This window comes from Salvelinus fontinalis, chromosome 16, assembly GCF_029448725.1.
Source record: "Salvelinus fontinalis isolate EN_2023a chromosome 16, ASM2944872v1, whole genome shotgun sequence".
In the NCBI taxonomy this organism is placed as follows: domain Eukaryota; kingdom Metazoa; phylum Chordata; class Actinopteri; order Salmoniformes; family Salmonidae; genus Salvelinus; species Salvelinus fontinalis.
Window position 1 is genome coordinate 52,133,286 of NC_074680.1, and position 19,965 is coordinate 52,153,250.

The window sequence follows — 19,965 nt, forward strand, 5'->3', positions numbered from 1 at the left end:
CAACAGAATGGTGTGGGCGTACCCCAACAACAGAATGGTGTGGACGTACCCCAACAACAGAATGGTGTGGGCGTACCCCAACAACAGAATAGTGTGGACGTACCCCAACAACAGAATGGTGTGGGCGTACCCCAACAACAGAATAGTGTGGGAGTGACCAGTGTAGATTTCCTCTGTGTTGTGTGATCGGGAAACAGATGACCAGGGCCCCGTTTTATCACACGTTATCTATCCGGATTTCGGCTGTCAGATTTAAATGTCCCCATTCAAGTCAATGATTTGTCTGTTCTATTCCTTCTATTTCTATGCATTAAATCCTATTGGCAAAATAGGATTTAAAGACTGTAGTCCTGTCTTTCACATGACTACAGTAGACAGACTGTAACACATGACTACAGTAGACAGACTATAAAACTAACACATGACTACAGTAGACAGACTATAACACATGACTACAGTAGACAGACTGTAACACATGACTACAGTAGACAGACTGTAACACATGACTACAGTAGACAGACTGTAACACATGACTACAGTAGACAGACTGTAACACATGACTACAGTAGACAGACTGTAACACATGACTACAGTAGACAGACTGTAACACATGACTACAGTAGACAGACTGTAACACATGACTACAGTAGACAGACTGTAACACATGACTACAGTAGACAGACTGTAACACATGACTACAGTAGACAGACTGTAACACATGACTACAGTAGACAGACTGTAACACATGACTACAGTAGACAGACTGTAACACATGACTACAGTAGACAGACTGTAACACATGACTACAGTAGACAGACTGTAACACATGACTACAGTAGACAGACTGTAAGAAACTCCTCTGTAAAGTAAAAATGAACAACGAGGACATGAAAAGGCATGCTAGGCCAATGACGACATGTACAGACAAAGGTACGGTAACTAGCTAGCATGTACAGACAAAGGTACGGTAACTAGCTAGCATGTACAGACAAAGGTACGGTAACTAGCTAGCATGTACAGACAAAGGTACGGTAACTAGCTAGCATGTACAGACAAAGGTACGGTAACTAGCTAGCATGTACAGACAAAGGTACGGTAACTAGCTAGCATGTACAGACAAAGGTACGGTAACTAGCTAGCATGTACAGACAAAGGTACGGTAACTAGCTAGCATGTACAGACAAAGGTACGGTAACTAGCTAGCATGTACAGACAAAGGTACGGTAACTAGCTAGCATGTACAGACAAAGGTACGGTAACTAGCTAGCATGTACAGACAAAGGTACGGTAACTAGCTAGCATGTACAGACAAAGGTACGGTAACTAGCTAGCATGTACAGACAAAGGTACGGTAACTAGCTAGCATGTACAGCGTTCACAAATCACAAGTTCATAAAATGTCACAATATGTTGGTGGGAGATCATTATAGCATAATGTAAGTGACCGTATAAACTGAATATCAGTGTTTTAACACATAGGATTGATGATTATTTTCACTAACCTAACTCTTCCACGTTGGTCCAGTAGACTGGGAAGAGGTAAAGGGGGGGACAGGATGTTTATGAGGGGGAATGCAGAAGGAGGTTGTGCGACATTAAAAAGGGCTCTGACAACAACAAAAAGGAATGTACACTAATATCAGGCATGGAACTATTCAGATTCTGGGGAATCATACATGAAATTCAACCCTTGTTAGTTACATGGACGTATACGGGTCATCGATTATATTAATGACAAGTAACGGCTGATTGGCCAGCTCAGTGAGCCAACATGACATCATGTTCTATGAGGAAATAGCAAGCATTTTTATATAACAGTCTGTTTGAGATACAAGTTTGAGGTGGAGTTTTAAAGTGTTTTTTTTTCTCTTTATTCTCAATGATATGCTTTGGTCACAAGATTATTTGGGTTTAAGTTAACTGAATATGAACTATAAAAAGTGAGATTTTCATTGGACAATTACTTTAACTGTTGTCTCTGTTGCCTCTCTTAGGTTTGGGTGAGGGGTCGTCCCACCACTACTCAGAGGGCCGCTCCAATCGCCTGCTGTCCCTGAAGGAGATGTTTGGTCGTCCTGCTAAACACTCCCAGTGTCACCACATGTTGAAGCATCTTCACCACGGGGCCCGCATCACCGTCCAGATGCCCCCCAACATAGAGGGACACTGGGTCTCCACCAGGTACGACTAACCCTAGGTCCAATCCTAACCTCAACACAACAGAGGGACACTGGTTCTCCACCAGGTACCACTAAACCAGGCTCCAATCCTAACCTCAACGCAACAGAGGGACACTGGTTCTCCACCAGGTACGACTAACCCTAGGTCCAATGCTAACCTCAACACAACAGAGGGACACTGGTTCTCCACCAGGTACCACTAAACCAGGCTCCAATCCTAACCTCAACGCAACAGAGGGACACTGGTTCTCCACCAGGTACGACTAACCCTAGGTCCAATGCTAACCTCAACACAACAGAGGGACACTGGTTCTCCACCAGGTACCACTAAACCAGGCTCCAATCCTAACCTCAACGCAACAGAGGGACACTGGTTCTCCACCAGGTACGACTAACCCTAGGTCCAATCCTAACCTCAACACAACAGAGGGACACTGGTTCTCCACCAGGTACCACTAAACCAGGCTCCAATCCTAACCTCAACGCAACAGAGGGACACTGGTTCTCCACCAGGTACCACTAACCCTAGGTCCAATCCTAACCTCAACGCAACAGAGGGACACTGGTTCTCCACCAGGTACCACTAAACCAGGCTCCAATCCTAACCTCAACGCAACAGAGGGACACTGGTTCTCCACCAGGTACCACTAACCCTAGGTCCAATCCTAACCTCAACGCAACAGAGGGACACTGGTTCTCCACCAGGTACCACTAACCCTAGCTCCAATCCTAACCGCCGGGATTCAATCATAGGCACGTTGTAGACAAGCACATTCTTCTTTACTTTTTAAAAATTATAGGTCATTTATGGTTGAGCCGACGTTGTAGCGTTTACCGTAAACACGATCTCCGCAAATGTCGGGGAAATTGCCTGTCTGTAAGTGCAGTACTCAGTGCTGCAACACGCCTTGAAATGAATCCCAGTCTCCACCAGATACACTTTCTGGCTGGGGGGAGACACTCACATACACAGTACTTTTTTATTTAACATTTATTTAACTTGGCAAGTCAGTTAAGAACAAATACTTGTTTACAATGACGCCCTACCCCCGGCCAAACCCGGACGACGCTGGGGCCAATTGTGCGCCGCCCTACGGGACTCCCAATCACGGCCGGTTGTGATACAGCCTGGATTCAAACCAGGGTGTCTGTAGTGACGCCTCTAGCACTGAGATGCAGTGCCTTAGACCGCTGTGCTACTCGGGAGCCCCAGTATGATGTTTACTATGGAAACCACCCAACTCAAACTCCTCTCCCCATCCACCTCTCTCTAAGTCCTCTCCCCATCCACCTCTCTCTAAGTCCTCTCCCCATCCACCTCTCTCTAAGTCCTCTCCCCATCCACCTCTCTCTAAGTCCTCTCCCCATCCTCCTCTCTCTAACTTCTCTCCCCATCCTCCTCTCTCAAACTCCTCTCTCCATCCACCTTTCTCTATCCTCCTCTCTCCAAGTACTCTCTCCATCCACCTCTCTCTATCCTCCTCTCTCCATCCACCTCTCTCCATGTCCTCTCTCCATCCACCTCTCTCCATGTCCTCTCTCCATCCACCTCTCTCCATGTCCTCTCTCCATCCACCTCTCTCTATCCTCCTCTCTCCATCCACCTCTTTCTAACCCCTCTCTCCATCCACCTCTCTCTCTGTCTGCCAGCTGTGAGGTGCGTCCTGGCCCAGAGTTTCTGACGCGGTCGTACCGGTTCTTCCCCAACAACACGTTCCAAGCCAACCAGTTCTACTACAGGGACAACCACTGCACCACCCCCACCTACACCCTGGTGGCCCGGGGACGGCTGAGGCTCAGACAGGCCTCCTGGATAATCAGAGGAGGAACAGAGGCTGACTACCAGCTCCACCGCACACAGGTAGGGGTTAGTGTGTGTGTGTGTGTGTGTGTGTGTGTGTGTGTGTGTGTGTGTGTGTGTGTGTGTGTGTGTGTGTGTGTGTGTGTGTGTGTGTGTGTGGAAGCAGACTTCCAGCTACACACAGGTTTGGTTTACTTTTATTTTTAATAATAATTAATCCATTAGAGATAATATTCCTGGGTTCATACAAAACTAAATATAGAAGACAACAGTAAAACTCCTTACTCAACTAGATGAATTTACTAATGTCTTAAAGCCCTGGGCAGTCAGTGTGTTAAAGCCCTGGTCAGTCAGTGTGTTAAAGCCCTGGTCAGTCAGTGTGTTAAAGCCCAGGTCAGTCAGTGTGTTAAAGCCCAGGTCAGTCAGTGTGTTAAAGCCCAGGTCAGTCAGTGTGTTAAAGCCCAGGTCATTCAGTGTGTTAAAGCCCTGGTCAGTCAGTGTGTTAAAGCCCTGGTCATTCAGTGTGTTAAAGCCCTGGTCATTCAGTGTGTTAAAGCCCTGGTCATTCAGTGTGTTAAAGCCCTGGTCAGTCAGTGTGTTAAAGCCCTGGTCAGTCAGTGTGTGTTCATCCCACTACCCAGGTGGTGTGTCACAGTGCGGACGTGGCCAAGGACCTGAGCCAGAGGTTAAATCCGAGCTGTCGCGGTACCGTGAGGATCAAAGCACCCTGGGAACCCAACATCAGCTATGAACTGTGGAACGAGGAGGGCTGTGACTGTTCCAGACAGATCAACTTCTCCATACACGAGCTACAGGTTAGTGAGGAGGACTAGTAACCAGAGGGTCGACGGTTCGAATCCCACGCCCGACAGGAAGAAATATGCAATGGGACTGGCAACCAGAGGGTTGCTGGCATCAATATCCACCAGTAACCCTTTGAACAAGTCACTTAACCTCTAGAAACTGATCATGGGGCGGTTGCACTGTGGCTTTCTGTTAGACATGTGTGTACATCGGACCACAGAACATTTTTTTTTGAATGATACGTCTATGAATCATTCTTCTTCTTCTTCTTCTCCTGCAGCTGCTGCGTGTGGAGAAACAGTACCCTCATCATAACTTGGACCACATGGTTGAAGAGCTGTTCCTGGGAGACATCCACACTGAGGTAGCCCAGAGGATGTACTACAGACCCTCTAGTTATCAGGCCGCGCTACAGAGTGCCAAGGTCAGTGTGTTGCTCTGTATGCTAGTGGGGCTGAAGGTTGTACAGATTTAAGACATTAGGTTGAAGACTGTTCTGGTGTTGTCTGTGTACTTACTACCTCCCAGAACATGACATACTGATACCATGACGATACCATGACATACTGATACCGTGACATACTGATACCATGACATACGGATACCATACTGAAACCATACTGTTACCATGACATACTGATACCATGACATACTGATACCATACAGATACCATGACATGCTGATACCATACTGATACCATGACATACTGATACCATACTGATACCATGACATACTGATACCATATTGATACCATGACATACTGATACTATGACATACTGATACCATGACATACTGATACCATGACATACTGATACCATACTGATACCATGACATACTGATACCATACTGATACCATGACATACTGATACTATGACATACTGATACCATGACATACTGATACCATGACATACTGATACCATACAGATACCATGACATACTGATACCATGACATACTGATACCATACTGATACCATGACATACTAATACCATGACATACTAATACCATGACATACTGATACCATACTGATACCATGACATACTGATACCATACTGATACCATGACATACTGATACCATGACATACTGATACCATACTGATACCATGACATACTGATACCATGACATACTGATACCATGACATATTGATACCATGACATACTGATACCATAGTGATACCATGACATACTGATACCATACTGATACCATGACATACTGATACCATGACGATACTATGACATAGTGATACCATGACATACTGATACCATAGTGATACCATGACATACTGATACCATGCCATACTGATACCATGACATACTGATACCATGACATACTGATACCATGACATACTGATACCATGACATACTGATACCATGACATATTGATACCATGACATACTGATACCATACTGATACCATGACATACTGATACCATACTGATACCATGACATACTGATACCATGACGATACTATGACATAGTGATACCATGACATACTGATACCATAGTGATACCATGACATACTGATACCATGACATACTGATACCATGACATACTGATACCATGACGATACTATGACATAGTGATACCATGACATAATGATACCATGACATACTGATACCATGACATACTGATACCATGACGATACTATGACATACTGATACCATGTCATATTGATACCATGACATATTGATACCATGACATACTGATACCATGACATACTGATACCATGACGATACTATGACATAGTGATACCATGACACACTGATACCATGACACACTGATACCATGACACACTGATACCATGACACACTGATACCATGACATAATGATACCATACTGATACCATGACATAGTGATACCATGACACACTGATACCATGACATACTGATACCATGACACACTGATACCATGACACACTGATACCATGACATACTGATACCATGACATACTGATACCATGACATACTGATACCATACTGATACCATGACATACTGATACCATACTGATACCATACTGATACCATACTGATACCATGACATACTGATACCATGACATACTGATACCATAGTGATACCATGACATACTGATACCATGACATACTGATACATACTGATACCATGTCATACTGATACCATGACATATTGATACCATGACATACTGATACCATAGTGATACCATGACATACTGATACCATACTGATACCATGACATACTGATACCATGACATACTGATACCATACTGATACCATGACATAGTGATACCATGACACACTGATACCATGACACACTGATACCATGACACACTGATACCATGACACACTGATACCATGACATACTGATACCATGACATACTGATACCATGACATACTGATACCATACTGATACCATGACATACTGATACCATACTGATACCATACTGATACCATGACATACTGATACCATGACATACTGATACCATGACATACTGATACCATACTGATACCATGACATACTGATACCATGACGATACTATGACATACTGATACCATGTCATACTGATACCATGACATATTGATACCATGACATACTGATACCATGACATACTGATACCATGACATACTGATACCATAGTGATACCATGACATACTGATACCATAGTGATACCATGACATACTGATACCATACTGATACCATGACATACTGATACCATGACGATACTATGACATAGTGATACCATGACACACTGATACCATGACACACTGATACCATGACACACTGATACCATGACATACTGATACCATGACATACTGATACCATACTGATACCATGACATAGTGATACCATGACACACTGATACCATGACATAATGATACCATGACATACTGATACCATGACATACTGATACCATGACATACTGATACCATGACGATACTATGACATACTGATACCATGACACACTGATACCATGACACACTGATACCATGACATACTGATACCATACTGATACCATGACATACTGATACCATACTGATACCATGACATACTGATACCATACTGATACCATACTGATACCATGACATACTGATACCATGACATACTGATACCATACTGATACCATGACATACTGATACCATGTACAGTTGTTTTCCACTTCTTTTAATATCAAGGCCTAAGTAATTTTAATTCCTGATCATGCTCTTGATGAGGTGGTGATTTGAACTGTTTATAGTTGAACAGCAGTTGTCCTGTTCCATGTAACCTTATAGTCATGCTGTGAAACCAGCCCCTTCAAGATGGATTACCCTGAGATATTCTGGAGGTGCCTGTCTAAATAAACATGACATCTGCACCACGCTGCTCCTTATCGCTGGATTGGTAATGCAAACAGCGACTGTGCACTATGTAGGGAATAGGGTGTCATAGGGCTCTGGTCTAAAGTAGTGCACTATATAGGGAATAGGGTGCCATAGGGCTCTGGTCTAAAGTAGTGCACTATATAGGGAATAGGGTGCCATAGGGCTCTGGTCTAAAGTAGTGCACTATATAGGGAATAGGGTGCCATAGGGCTCTGGTCTAAAGTAGTGCACTATGTAGGGAATAGGGTGCCATAGGGCTCTGGTCTAAAGTAGTGCACTATATAGGGAATAGGGTGCCACAGGGCTCTGGTCTAAAGTAGTGCACTATAAATAGGGAATAGGGTGCCATAGGGCTCTGGTCTAAAGTAGTGCACTATAAATAGGGAATAGGGTGCCATTTGGGACACATTAGAGTGGTTAGGGTGAGGAGACAAGACTAGCTACGTTGTGTTGCTCTAACGACCGGTGCTGCAGAGTGAAGCTCCTCAGGGCCGGTTGAGAAGAGAAACGGAGGGGAGGGGGGGGGGGGGGGGGGGGGGGGGACATGAAACCTGGCTACGTCCCAAATGACACCCTATTGCCTACATAGTGCACTACTTTTGGCCAAAAGCCTATGGGGTAATAGGGTTTCATTTGGAATGTGAAACATTCTATCGTGATCAACATGCGGCATTCCTAGAATTTGGAATCATGCAGCTTTATGAATAATTCCGGACCGAACATTCCGGTTCTGATTTCATGCATACCTTTTACATCACCCACTACATCACCCATTACATCACCCACTACATCACCTATTACATCACCCACTACATCACCTATTACATCACCCACTACATCACCTATTACATCAGAAGAACTCTCGTCTGTCTCTTTCCACCCCTGTATGTTTCTCTCTGTCTTTCTATCTCTCTCTCTGTCCCCCTGTCTCTCTTGTTCTGGGTCTCTCTCTCTCTCTCTGTCCCCCTGTCTCTCTTGTTCTGGGTCTCTCTCTCTCTGTGTCCCCCTGTCTCTCTTGTTCTGGGTCTCTCTCTCTCTCTGTCCCCCTGTCTCTCTTGTTCTGGGTCTCTCTCTCTCTCTCTTTTGACCGTGCAGTAGGTCCAGTATATCTTATCTACCGTAATCAAAGCACACTAGCAGCATTTGCATTTTCCATGGGCTCTAATCAAAAACATTTCCCTTGTTCAATAGTTTGCCAGCTATTCAGGAATTCTATTTCCGAAATGACCTGAAATAAAGTCTGAGAACACGAGAGAACATTCACACCTGTTAGATGTGTCCAGTAGACAAGTGATACGTTTATATATAATCAACATAGGATAGTATGTAGAATGATCAACATAGGATAGCATCTAGAATGATCAACATAGGATAGTATGTAGAATGATCCACATAGGCTGCTGCCTTGGCAGGAACTAATGGGGATCCATAATAAACCCCAGGAAGAGTAGCTGCTGCCTTGGCAGGAACTAATGGGGATCCATAATAAAATACAAAACATACGATAGCTAGTGGATAGTATCTATAGGTGAACCAGCTCTACACACGCAGGCCTTCCTTCTCTCTTTGTACATGATAATATGTTGAAGTGAAACCTGGATCTTTTACATGCCACAAGGCTTTGTTAGCCAGCTGAGCTGAAGCCCAGATAATATATTGGACGTGAAATAGCTTTAGACATGCCCTCAAGCTCAGTCCCACCAGTTAACTTTTACAATCATCAATAATCTTTTATTTTTTTATAAAACACCAGTTACAATCATCAGCTCACTAGCCAGCCCATCCAGTGAGGTCATAATGGTTTCTTCTTCAGGATGTTTTATTGCCATGGTGACAATCCGATCCCTTAATGTTCAGTGGGTATAGTTGGGGCTGGTAACAGTCCGGAGGGTTGTCACTGCCAGCCTGTTAGTCTGTGGTTATTGTGTGGATCTCAGTGACGCAATAAGAGCCAGCAGACAGTTTTATAACCCGTTTATTTATTGTCCATTCGTTCTCTACTTTCTCAATGCTGTCCAGATAAAGTTGAGTATGAAGGCTTTGCTGCTTTTATTCTGATCCATATGTGGAGTTGTGGCGCTCAATAGTGATTAAACTATATTAAACACCATAGTGTAAAGCAGAGTTTCAACATGCCCTGGTCCTCCATTACCCCCCAACGCCCTGGTCCTCCATTACCCCCCAACGCCCTGGTCCTCCATTACCCCCCAACGTCCTGGTCCTCCATTACCCCCCAACGTCCTGGTCCTCCATTACCCCCCAACGTCCTGGTCCTCCATTACCCCCCCAACGTCCTGGTCCTCCATTACCCCCCCAACGTCCTGGTCCTCCATTACCCCCCAACGTCCTGGTCCTCCATTACCCCCCCAACGTCCTGGTCCTCCATTACCCCCCCAACGTCCTGGTCCTCCATTACCCCCCAACGTCCTGGTCCTCCATTACCCCCCCAACGTCCTGGTCCTCCATTACCCCCCGACACCCTGGTCCTCCATTACCCCCCGACGCCCTGGTCCTCCATTACCCCCCGACGCCCTGGTCCTCCATTACCCCCCGACGCCCTGGTCCTCCATTACCCCCCGACGCCCTGGTCCTCCATTACCCCCCAACGCCCTGGTCCTCCATTACCCCCCAACGCCCTGGTCCTCCATTACCCCCCAACGCCCTGGTCCTCCAGTACCCCCCAACGCCCTGGTCCTCCATTACCCCCCAACGCCCTGGTCCTCCATTACCCCCAACACCCTAGTCCTCCATTACCCCCCAACACCCTGGTCCTCCATTACCCCCCAACACCCTGGTCCTCCATTACCCCCCAACACCCTGGTCCTCCATTACCCCCCAACACCCTGGTCCTCCATTACCCCCCAACACCCTGGTCCTCCATTACCCCCCAACACCCTGGTCCTCCATTACCCCCCAACACCCTGGTCCTCCATTACCCCCCAACACCCTGGTCCTCCATTACCCCCCAACACCCTGGTCCTCCATTACCCCCCAACACCCTGGTCCTCCAGTACCCCCCAACGCCCTGGTCCTCCATTACCCCCCCAACGCCCTGGTCCTCCATTACCCCCCAACACCCTGGTCCTCCATTACCCCCCAACTCCCTGGTCCTCCTGTACCCCCAACACCCTGGTCCTCCATTACCCCCCAACACCCTGGTCCTCCAGTACCCCCAACACCCTGGTCCTCCATTACCCCCCAACGCCCTAGTCCTCCATTACCCCCCAACACCCTGGTCCTCCATTACCCCCCCAACACCCTGGTCCTCCATTACCCCCCAACACCCTGGTCCTCCATTACCCCCCAACACCCTGGTCCTCCATTACCCCCCCAACACCCTGGTCCTCCATTACCCCCCAACGCCCTGGTCCTCCATTACCCCCCAACGCCCTGGTCCTCCATTACCCCCCAACGCCCTGGTCCTCCATTACCCCCCCAACGCCCTGGTCCTCCATTACCCCCCAACGCCCTAGTCCTCCATTACCCCCCAACGCCCTGGTCATCCATTAACCCCCAACGCCCTGGTCCTCCATTACCCCCCAACGCCCTGGTTCTCCATTACCCCCCCAACGCCCTGGTCCTCCATTACCCCCCCAACTCCCTGGTCCTCCATTACCCCCCAACACCCTGGTCCTCCATTACCCCCAACACCCTGGTCCTCCATTACCCCCAACACCCTGGTCCTCCATTACCCCCAACACCCTAGTCCTCCATTACCCCCAACGCCCTGGTCCTCCATTACCCCCCAACGCCCTGGTCCTCCATTACCCCCCCAACACCCTGGTCCTCCAGTACCCCCAACACCCTAGTCCTCCATTACCCCCATCACCCTGGTCCTCCATTACCCCCCAACGCCCTGGTCCTCCAGTACCCCCAACACCCTGGTCCTCCATTACCCCCCAACACCCTAGTCCTCCATTACCCCCATCACCCTGGTCCTCCAGTACCCCCCAACACCCTGGTCCTCCATTACCTCCATTACCTCCCAACACCCTGGTCCTCCATTACCCCCCAACACCCTGGTCCTCCATTACCCCCCAACACCCTGGTCCTCCATTACCCCCCAACACCCTGGTCCTCCAGTACCCCCCAAGACCCTGGTCCTCCAGTACCCCCAACACCCTGGTCCTCCATTACCCCCCAACACCCTGGTCCTCCATTACCCCCAACGCCCTGGTCCTCCATTACCCCCCAACACCCTGGTCCTCCAGTACCCCCAACACCCTGGTCCTCCATTACCCCCCAACACCCTAGTCCTCCATTACCCCCATCACCCTGGTCCTCCAGTACCCCCCAACACCCTGGTCCTCCATTACCTCCATTACCTCCCATCACCCTGGTCCTCCAGTACCCCCCAACACCCTGGTCCTCCATTACCTCCATTACCTCCCAACACACTGGTCCTCCATTACCCCCCAACACCCTGGTCCTCCATTACCCCCAACGCCCTGGTTCTCCATTACCCCCCCAACGCCCTGGTCCTCCATTACCCCCCCAACTCCCTGGTCCTCCATTACCCCCCAACACCCTGGTCCTCCATTACCCCCAACACCCTGGTCCTCCATTACCCCCAACACCCTGGTCCTCCATTACCCCCAACACCCTAGTCCTCCATTACCCCCAACGCCCTGGTCCTCCATTACCCCCCAACGCCCTGGTCCTCCATTACCCCCCCAACACCCTGGTCCTCCAGTACCCCCAACACCCTAGTCCTCCATTACCCCCATCACCCTGGTCCTCCATTACCCCCCAACGCCCTGGTCCTCCAGTACCCCCAACACCCTGGTCCTCCATTACCCCCCAACACCCTAGTCCTCCATTACCCCCATCACCCTGGTCCTCCAGTACCCCCCAACACCCTGGTCCTCCATTACCTCCATTACCTCCCAACACCCTGGTCCTCCATTACCCCCCAACACCCTGGTCCTCCATTACCCCCCAACACCCTGGTCCTCCATTACCCCCCAACACCCTGGTCCTCCAGTACCCCCCAAGACCCTGGTCCTCCAGTACCCCCAACACCCTGGTCCTCCATTACCCCCCAACACCCTGGTCCTCCATTACCCCCAACGCCCTGGTCCTCCATTACCCCCCAACACCCTGGTCCTCCAGTACCCCCAACACCCTGGTCCTCCATTACCCCCCAACACCCTAGTCCTCCATTACCCCCATCACCCTGGTCCTCCAGTACCCCCCAACACCCTGGTCCTCCATTACCTCCATTACCTCCCAACACACTGGTCCTCCATTACCCCCCAACACCCTGGTCCTCCATTACCCCCCAACGCCCTGGTCCTCCAGTATATATATATATATATATAGGGACTATGTACAACAAACAGGGGACATGGGGTTGGCACAGGCCCCGGGATGAGGAGTTGTGTTTTAGGACAGTCAGCAGGTCTGTCTGTGTTTTATGGGTTGGAAGGTTCTGTTTGAGAGAGAGGGAGGCTGTGAGGGAGAGAGGGAGGCTGTTGGCTGACGGGGAGAGAGGGAGGCTGTGGGGGAGAGAGGGAGGCTGTGGGGGAGAGAGGGAGGCTGTTGGCTGACGGGGAGAGAGGGAAGCTCGCTCTCTCTCCTTGGTCTTCTCTCTCTGTCTCATTGTCTTCTCTGTCTGTAACCCCTCTCTCTTAACTGGTCATTGTGTTGTATACATGTCCTCTTAAACCTCACACTATCATAATACTGATTTACAGAAACATTTCAGACAGCTCCTAAATTGAAATACTTGAACAGAAATTCTATTCCCTACCCCTTTAGGGTTTCCTCTACAGAATAGAAAGATCATAAATAACAGAATGTGAATCTAATCAACACTGTTAGGCCGGGTTTCGATGTCCCATTTTTCGGGCTATGCATCACAATGTTCCCGTGTCAGCGGAGACTGCATTCCCGGTAAACGCTGCATGTCGGCTCAATCGGAAAATGACCTTTTTAAAATGTCAAGCGAGCTATAGCGTGGATCTTCCGTGGTACAGATTTATTCTAGGCTTAATCCATGAGGCTCCATAAATCTAATGTGTTCTGCTGTCTGGTCAAGAGATTACAGAATTGAAGAGAATATCATCCTGTGTCGTTTTAGGCACTTGGCTAAGCGAACGAGACATGGCATGTAATAAAGATTGATAGAGGACCTTGTATACCTTCGACAATACCTTTATGAATCTGAAGCCTAATGAAACTAAATCCCTTTAGAGCTTTTCTCAATATGAGGAGCATAAACCCAGCTGGAGGACTGGGCTATCTTTCTGCAGTAAATCCAGCTGGAGGACTGGGCTGTATTTCTGCAGTAGACCCTGCTGGAGGACTGGGCTGTATTTCTGCAGTAGACCCAGCTGGAGGACTGGGCTATCTTTCTGCAGTAAATCCAGCTGGAGGACTGGGCTGTATTTCTGCAGTAGACCCAGCTGGAGGACTGGGCTATCTTTCTGCAGTAAATCCAGCTGGAGGACTGGGCTGTATTTCTGCAGTAGACCCAGCTGGAGGACTGGGCTATCTTTCTGCAGTAAATCCAGCTGGAGGACTGGGCTGTATTTCTGCAGTAGACCCTGCTGGAGGACTGGGCTGTATTTCTGCAGTAGACCCTGCTGGAGGACTGGGCTGTATTTCTGCAGTAGACCCAGCTGGAAGACTGGGCTATCTTTCTGCAGTAAATCCAGCTGGAGGACTGGGCTGTATTTCTGCAGTAAACCCAGCTGGAGAACTGGGCTGTATTTCTGCAGTAGACCCTGCTGGAGGACTGGGCTGTATTTCTGCAGTAGACCCTGCTGGAGGACTGGGCTGTATTTCTGCAGTAGACCCAGCTGGAGGACTGGGCTGTATTTCTGCAGTAAATCCAGCTGGAGGACTGGGCTGTATTTCTGCAGTAAACCCTGCTGGAGGACTGGGCTGTATTTCTGCAGTAGACCCAGCTGGAGGACTGGCATGCATTTCTGCAGTAGTCCCAGCTGGAGGACTGGGCAGTATTTCTGCAGTAAACCCAGCTGGAGGACTGGGCTGTATTTCTGCAGTAAACCCAGCTGGAGGACTGGGCTGTATTTCTGCAGTAAATCCAGCTGGAGGACTGGGCTATATTTCTGCAGTAAATCCAGCTGGAGGACTGGGCTGTATTTCTGCAGTAAACCCAGCTGGAGGACTGGGCTGTATTTCTGCAGTAAATCCAGCTGGAGGACTGGGCTGTATTTCTGCAGTAAAACCCAGCTGGAGGACTGGGCTGTATTTCTGCAGTAAATCCAGCTGGAGGACTGGGCTGTATTTCTGCAGTAAACCCAGCTGGAGGACTGGGCTGTATTTCTGCAGTAAATCCAGCTGGAGGACTGGGCTGTATTTCTGCAATAAAACCCAGCTGGAGGACTGGGCTGTATTTCTGTAGTAGACCCTGCTGGAGGACTGGGCTGTATTTCTGTAGTAAATCCAGCTGGAGGACTGGGCTGTATTTCTGCAGTAAATCCAGCTGGAGGACTGGGCTGTATTTCTGCAGTAAACCCAGCTGGAGGACTGGGCTGTATTTCTGCAGTAGACCCTGCTGGAGGACTGGGCTGTATTTCTGCAGTAGACCCTGCTGGAGGACTGGGCTGTATTTCTGTAGTAGACCCTGCTGGAGGACTGGGCTGTATTTCTGCAGTAAACCCAGCTGGAGGACTGGGCTGTATTTCTGTAGTAGACCCTGCTGGAGGACTGGGCTGTATTTCTGCAGTAAACCCAGCTGGAGGACTGGGCTGTATTTCTGCAGTAGACCCTGCTGGAGGACTGGGCTGTATTTCTGCAGTAAATCCAGCTGGAGGACTGAGAGGTATTTCTGTAGTAGACCCTGCTGGAGGACTGGGCTGTATTTCTGCAGTAAACCCAGCTGGAGGACTGGGCTGTATTTCTGTAGTAGACCCTGCTGGAGGACTGGGCTGTATTTCTGCAGTATATCCAGCTGGAGGACTGGGATGTATTTCTGTAGTAAACCCAGCTGGAGGACTGGGCTGTATTTCTGTAGTAGACCCTGCTGGAGGACTGGGCTGTATTTCTGCAGTAAACCCAGCTGGAGGACTGGGCTGTATTTCTGCAGTAGTTTTTTCCTTCTGTCCGTCCGTGTCTGTTCCAGTATATGATGTGATCAGCCGGAGAAAACACTGCAACTTGGATTCCGTAACGGATTGATTCTTTCTGAAGAAAACTAGTTTTCCTGTATATTCCAAAGTACAGCAAGAGTTGTTAAATTACAGTACTTAAACGATTATATTTTGTTATTTGACATTACAGTAAGGCACATAATAGATGTGCTCGACATGTCTAGTAATCCCGTCTAAGAGAGAGAATACAATAGATAGGGAATATATCTCATTGATCATGTTTGATGTTCCTACAGAGACATTTAATGACAAGACAAAAACTCAACAAATCATATTAAGTGATTTTTAAAAATCTGTAGTTGTTTTTGGATTACCTGACGAACGCCATTTCCTGCACGTTCTGTCTTTTAACAAATAAATAAATAAACTTCTGTGAGGTTTGCATACATTCCGGTCCAGATTAACACTGAAAATGAATCATTTCAAATGTCAAAGGGACATTACACCCTACGATCTAAGTTTTATCAGATGTTTTCATACCTTAAAATGTAGTCTTCCAACTCTTTTATTAATTTCTCTCCTCCGCCAGCACCATGACCACGGCTGCATCGCTTGTCGTATCATCTATCGGTCGGATGAGTTCCATCCTCCCATCCTGGCGCCGCGTGCGGACATGACAGTTGGGCTGTACGGCCAATGGGTGAGCCAGCGTTGTGAGGTCCGCCCCGAGGTCCTCTTCCTGTCCCGTCACTTCATCTTCCATGACAACAACCAGACCTGGGAGGGCCACTACTACCACTACTCTGACCCCATCTGCAAACACCCCTCCTTCAGTATCTACGCTAGAGGGAGGTACAGCCGAGGAACGCACTCTACCAGAGTTATGGGAGGCACGGAGTTCGTCTTCAAAGGTAAAAGGTCAAAGGTTGATTTTCAACTCTGTTGAGATTTGAATTGTGAGCTGTGTGGTTGAGATGAACGAGAGGGAGGGTTATAAAATCTGTGTATTTCAGATTACATCTATCATCGATCTTGATCACTCTCTCTCCCTCTCTCATCCCCTCTGTCCCTCTCCCTCTCTCTCTCTGCCTGTCCCTCTCCCTCTCTCTCTCTGCCTGTCCCTCTCCCTCTCTGTCCCTCTCTCTCTCTCTGTCCCTCTCCCTCTCTCTGTCCCTCTCCCTCTTTCTCTGTCCCTCTCTCATCCTCTGCACCCCTCCTTCCCCCTCCAGTGAACCACATTCGTGTGATGCCCATGGACCTGGCCACCACGTCCCTCCTCAACGTGTTTAAAGGTAACAAATGCGGCACCCATGGTTCCTGGGAGGTCGGAGTTGAACAGGACGTCACCCTGACCAATGGCTGCGTGGCGTTGGGGATCCGCCTGCCCCACACAGAGTACGAGCTGTTCCGGATGGAGCAGAACGCCGACGGACACCTACTCCTCTACAACGGACAGAGACCCTCAGACGGGTCCAGCCCCGACCGGCCAGATAAACGAGCAACCTCGTACCAGATGCCCCTGGTCCAGTGTTCAACTAGCAGCCAGAGGTCAGAGGTCGTGGGAGGGGAAGACGAGGACCGACCCCTGAGGCTGAGTAATGGTGGAACCAGAATGACGTGGAACCAGAACCGGAGGGATGTTGTTGTGGTTCTGACCTCGCTGGTTCTGTTGTTCCGGTGTTACAGCTAAGAACTGACAGTCTGGTTTTTCATAGAACAGACCTACTGGTTTTTGTACATAGAGACACTGACTGTGTGTAGGACTGTGGACCGTGAGAGAGGACTCTAATCTGACTCTCCTTCAGTGTCTACCCTGAGGGAAAGGAGACTGCTACTCGCCTTTGACACACTTGAACTTTTGAAATATCTTTTTGGCTCTTTAAACGCGATGGAAGCGTTTAAAAGGCAAGGTGGAGAGCGAGTGGAGAGAGTGGAGAGCGAGTGGAGACTAGTTCCTTTGATGCCGCTGTTGCTTTGAACTCCACCTACCAGAGGTGACACCGCTGCATCACAATAACTGCACTTTAGAGTGGAAATGGAGAACTAGAGAAGTCTTTGGCTAGAGAACTAGAGAAGTCTTTGGCTAGAGAACTAGAGAAGTCTTTGGCTAGAGAACTAGAGAAGTCTTTGGCTAGAGAACTAGAGAAGTCTTTGGCTAGAGAACTAGAAAAGTCTTTGGCTATAGAACTAGAGAAGTCTTTGGCTATAGAACTAGAGAAGTCTTTGGCTATAGAACTAGAGAAGTCTTTGGCTATAGAACTAGAGAAGTCTTAGGCTATAGAACTATAGAAGTCTTAGGCTATAGAACTATAGAAGTCTTTGGCTAGAGAACTAGAGAAGTCTTTGGCTATAGAACTATAGAAGTCTTTGGCTATAGAACTAGAGAAGTCTTTGGCTATAGAACTAGAGAAGTCTTTGGCTATAGAACTAGAGAAGTCTTTGGCTATAGAACTAGAGAAGTCTTTGGCTATAGAACTAGAGAAGTCTTTGGCTATAGAACTAGAGAAGTCTTTGGCTATAGAACTAGAGAAGTCTTTGGCTATAGAACTAGAGAAGTCTTTGGCTATAGAACTAGAGAAGTCTTTGGCTATAGAACTATAGAAGTCTTTGGCTATAGAACTATAGATGTTAATCTATGGCTGCATCCACAAATACAGGGGATTGTTTTTATACACCATACCATAACCAAATATCAAGTTTCTTCTTGGTACTACAAGTAGATTAAATAAGATACATTATTATGTTAAAAGCATTATTTTCTACAATGAAATGTAAAGATGGCAAAGAATGTGTTGGGTGGAGAAATGCTAAAGAATCTGATTTAGGGTTTAAATACAATAGGACTACTGATAAATGACATAACCTACATTACCACAACTAATATGATACCCAACTAAATTTGAATGGCACTTTTGTCTAATCTACCCCATAACTAAAACATCCAAACACTTCATTGTACAGGTCAGGAGTTGTGGCACATGTATAAATCCACCCGTGATCTTCTTTGATGTACAGTGCTCTCATTTGATCTCTGCTGTGATCTAGTCTCGAGAACCATCTCATATGCAATGGATGTAGGTGCCCTGAAACAATCTGTATAACAATTAAAGATTTGATACTGTACCCTGGTTATTATGGGCTCTTTATTTTGTAAAGACCAAACCGGCACTAGTTGCAAACACGGTGTGAGGGAATGAGGTGAAGGGAGATACCTAGTCAGTTGTCCAACTGAAATGTGCTTCAACTGAAATGTGCTTCAACTGAAATGTACTTCAACTGAAATGTACTTCAACTGAAATGTGTCTTCCACATTTAACACAAATCCCTCTGAATCAGAGAGGTGATAAGGGGGGGGGGGGGGGGGGGGGCCTTTATCGACATCATCAGTGCCCGGGGAGAAGTTGTTGCTGAGGGTTGTAGATTTTCACACCTTGCCGGCTCGGGGATTCGAACCAGCAACATTTCTGTTACGGGCCCAACGCTCTCAACCGCTGTTGGTTTATACTCAAGCACATCTAATGCAAAACCCAGGAGAAAAGAGTTGGAAAGAAGTGACGTGTCAATAGAACAGAGATAATGAGGTGACGTGTCAATAGAACAGAGATAATGAAGTGACTTGTCAACAGAACAGAGATAATGAAGTGACTTGTCAACAGAACAGAGATAATGAAGCGACGTGTCAACAGAACAGAGATAATGACGTGACAATAGAACAGAGATAATGAAATGATGTGTCAACAGAACAGAGATAATGAGAGGGCGTGTCAATAGAACAGAGATAATGAGGTG

At 47.7% G+C, this 19,965-nt stretch overlaps 1 protein-coding gene across 1 annotated transcript; it reads left to right on the plus strand.

The window, feature by feature from the left end:
- The first annotated feature begins 872 nt into the window (after nt 1–872).
- LOC129813401 (protein APCDD1-like) lies at nt 873–18,092 on the plus strand. Its single transcript, XM_055865736.1, has 7 exons — nt 873–930; nt 1,995–2,181; nt 3,831–4,041; nt 4,623–4,796; nt 5,066–5,209; nt 16,766–17,087; nt 17,406–18,092. Exons 1-7 carry the CDS (start codon nt 873–875, stop codon nt 17,864–17,866), a joined length of 1,557 nt encoding a protein of 518 aa, XP_055721711.1. The 3' UTR covers nt 17,867–18,092.
- The last annotated feature ends 1,873 nt before the right edge of the window (nt 18,093–19,965 follow it).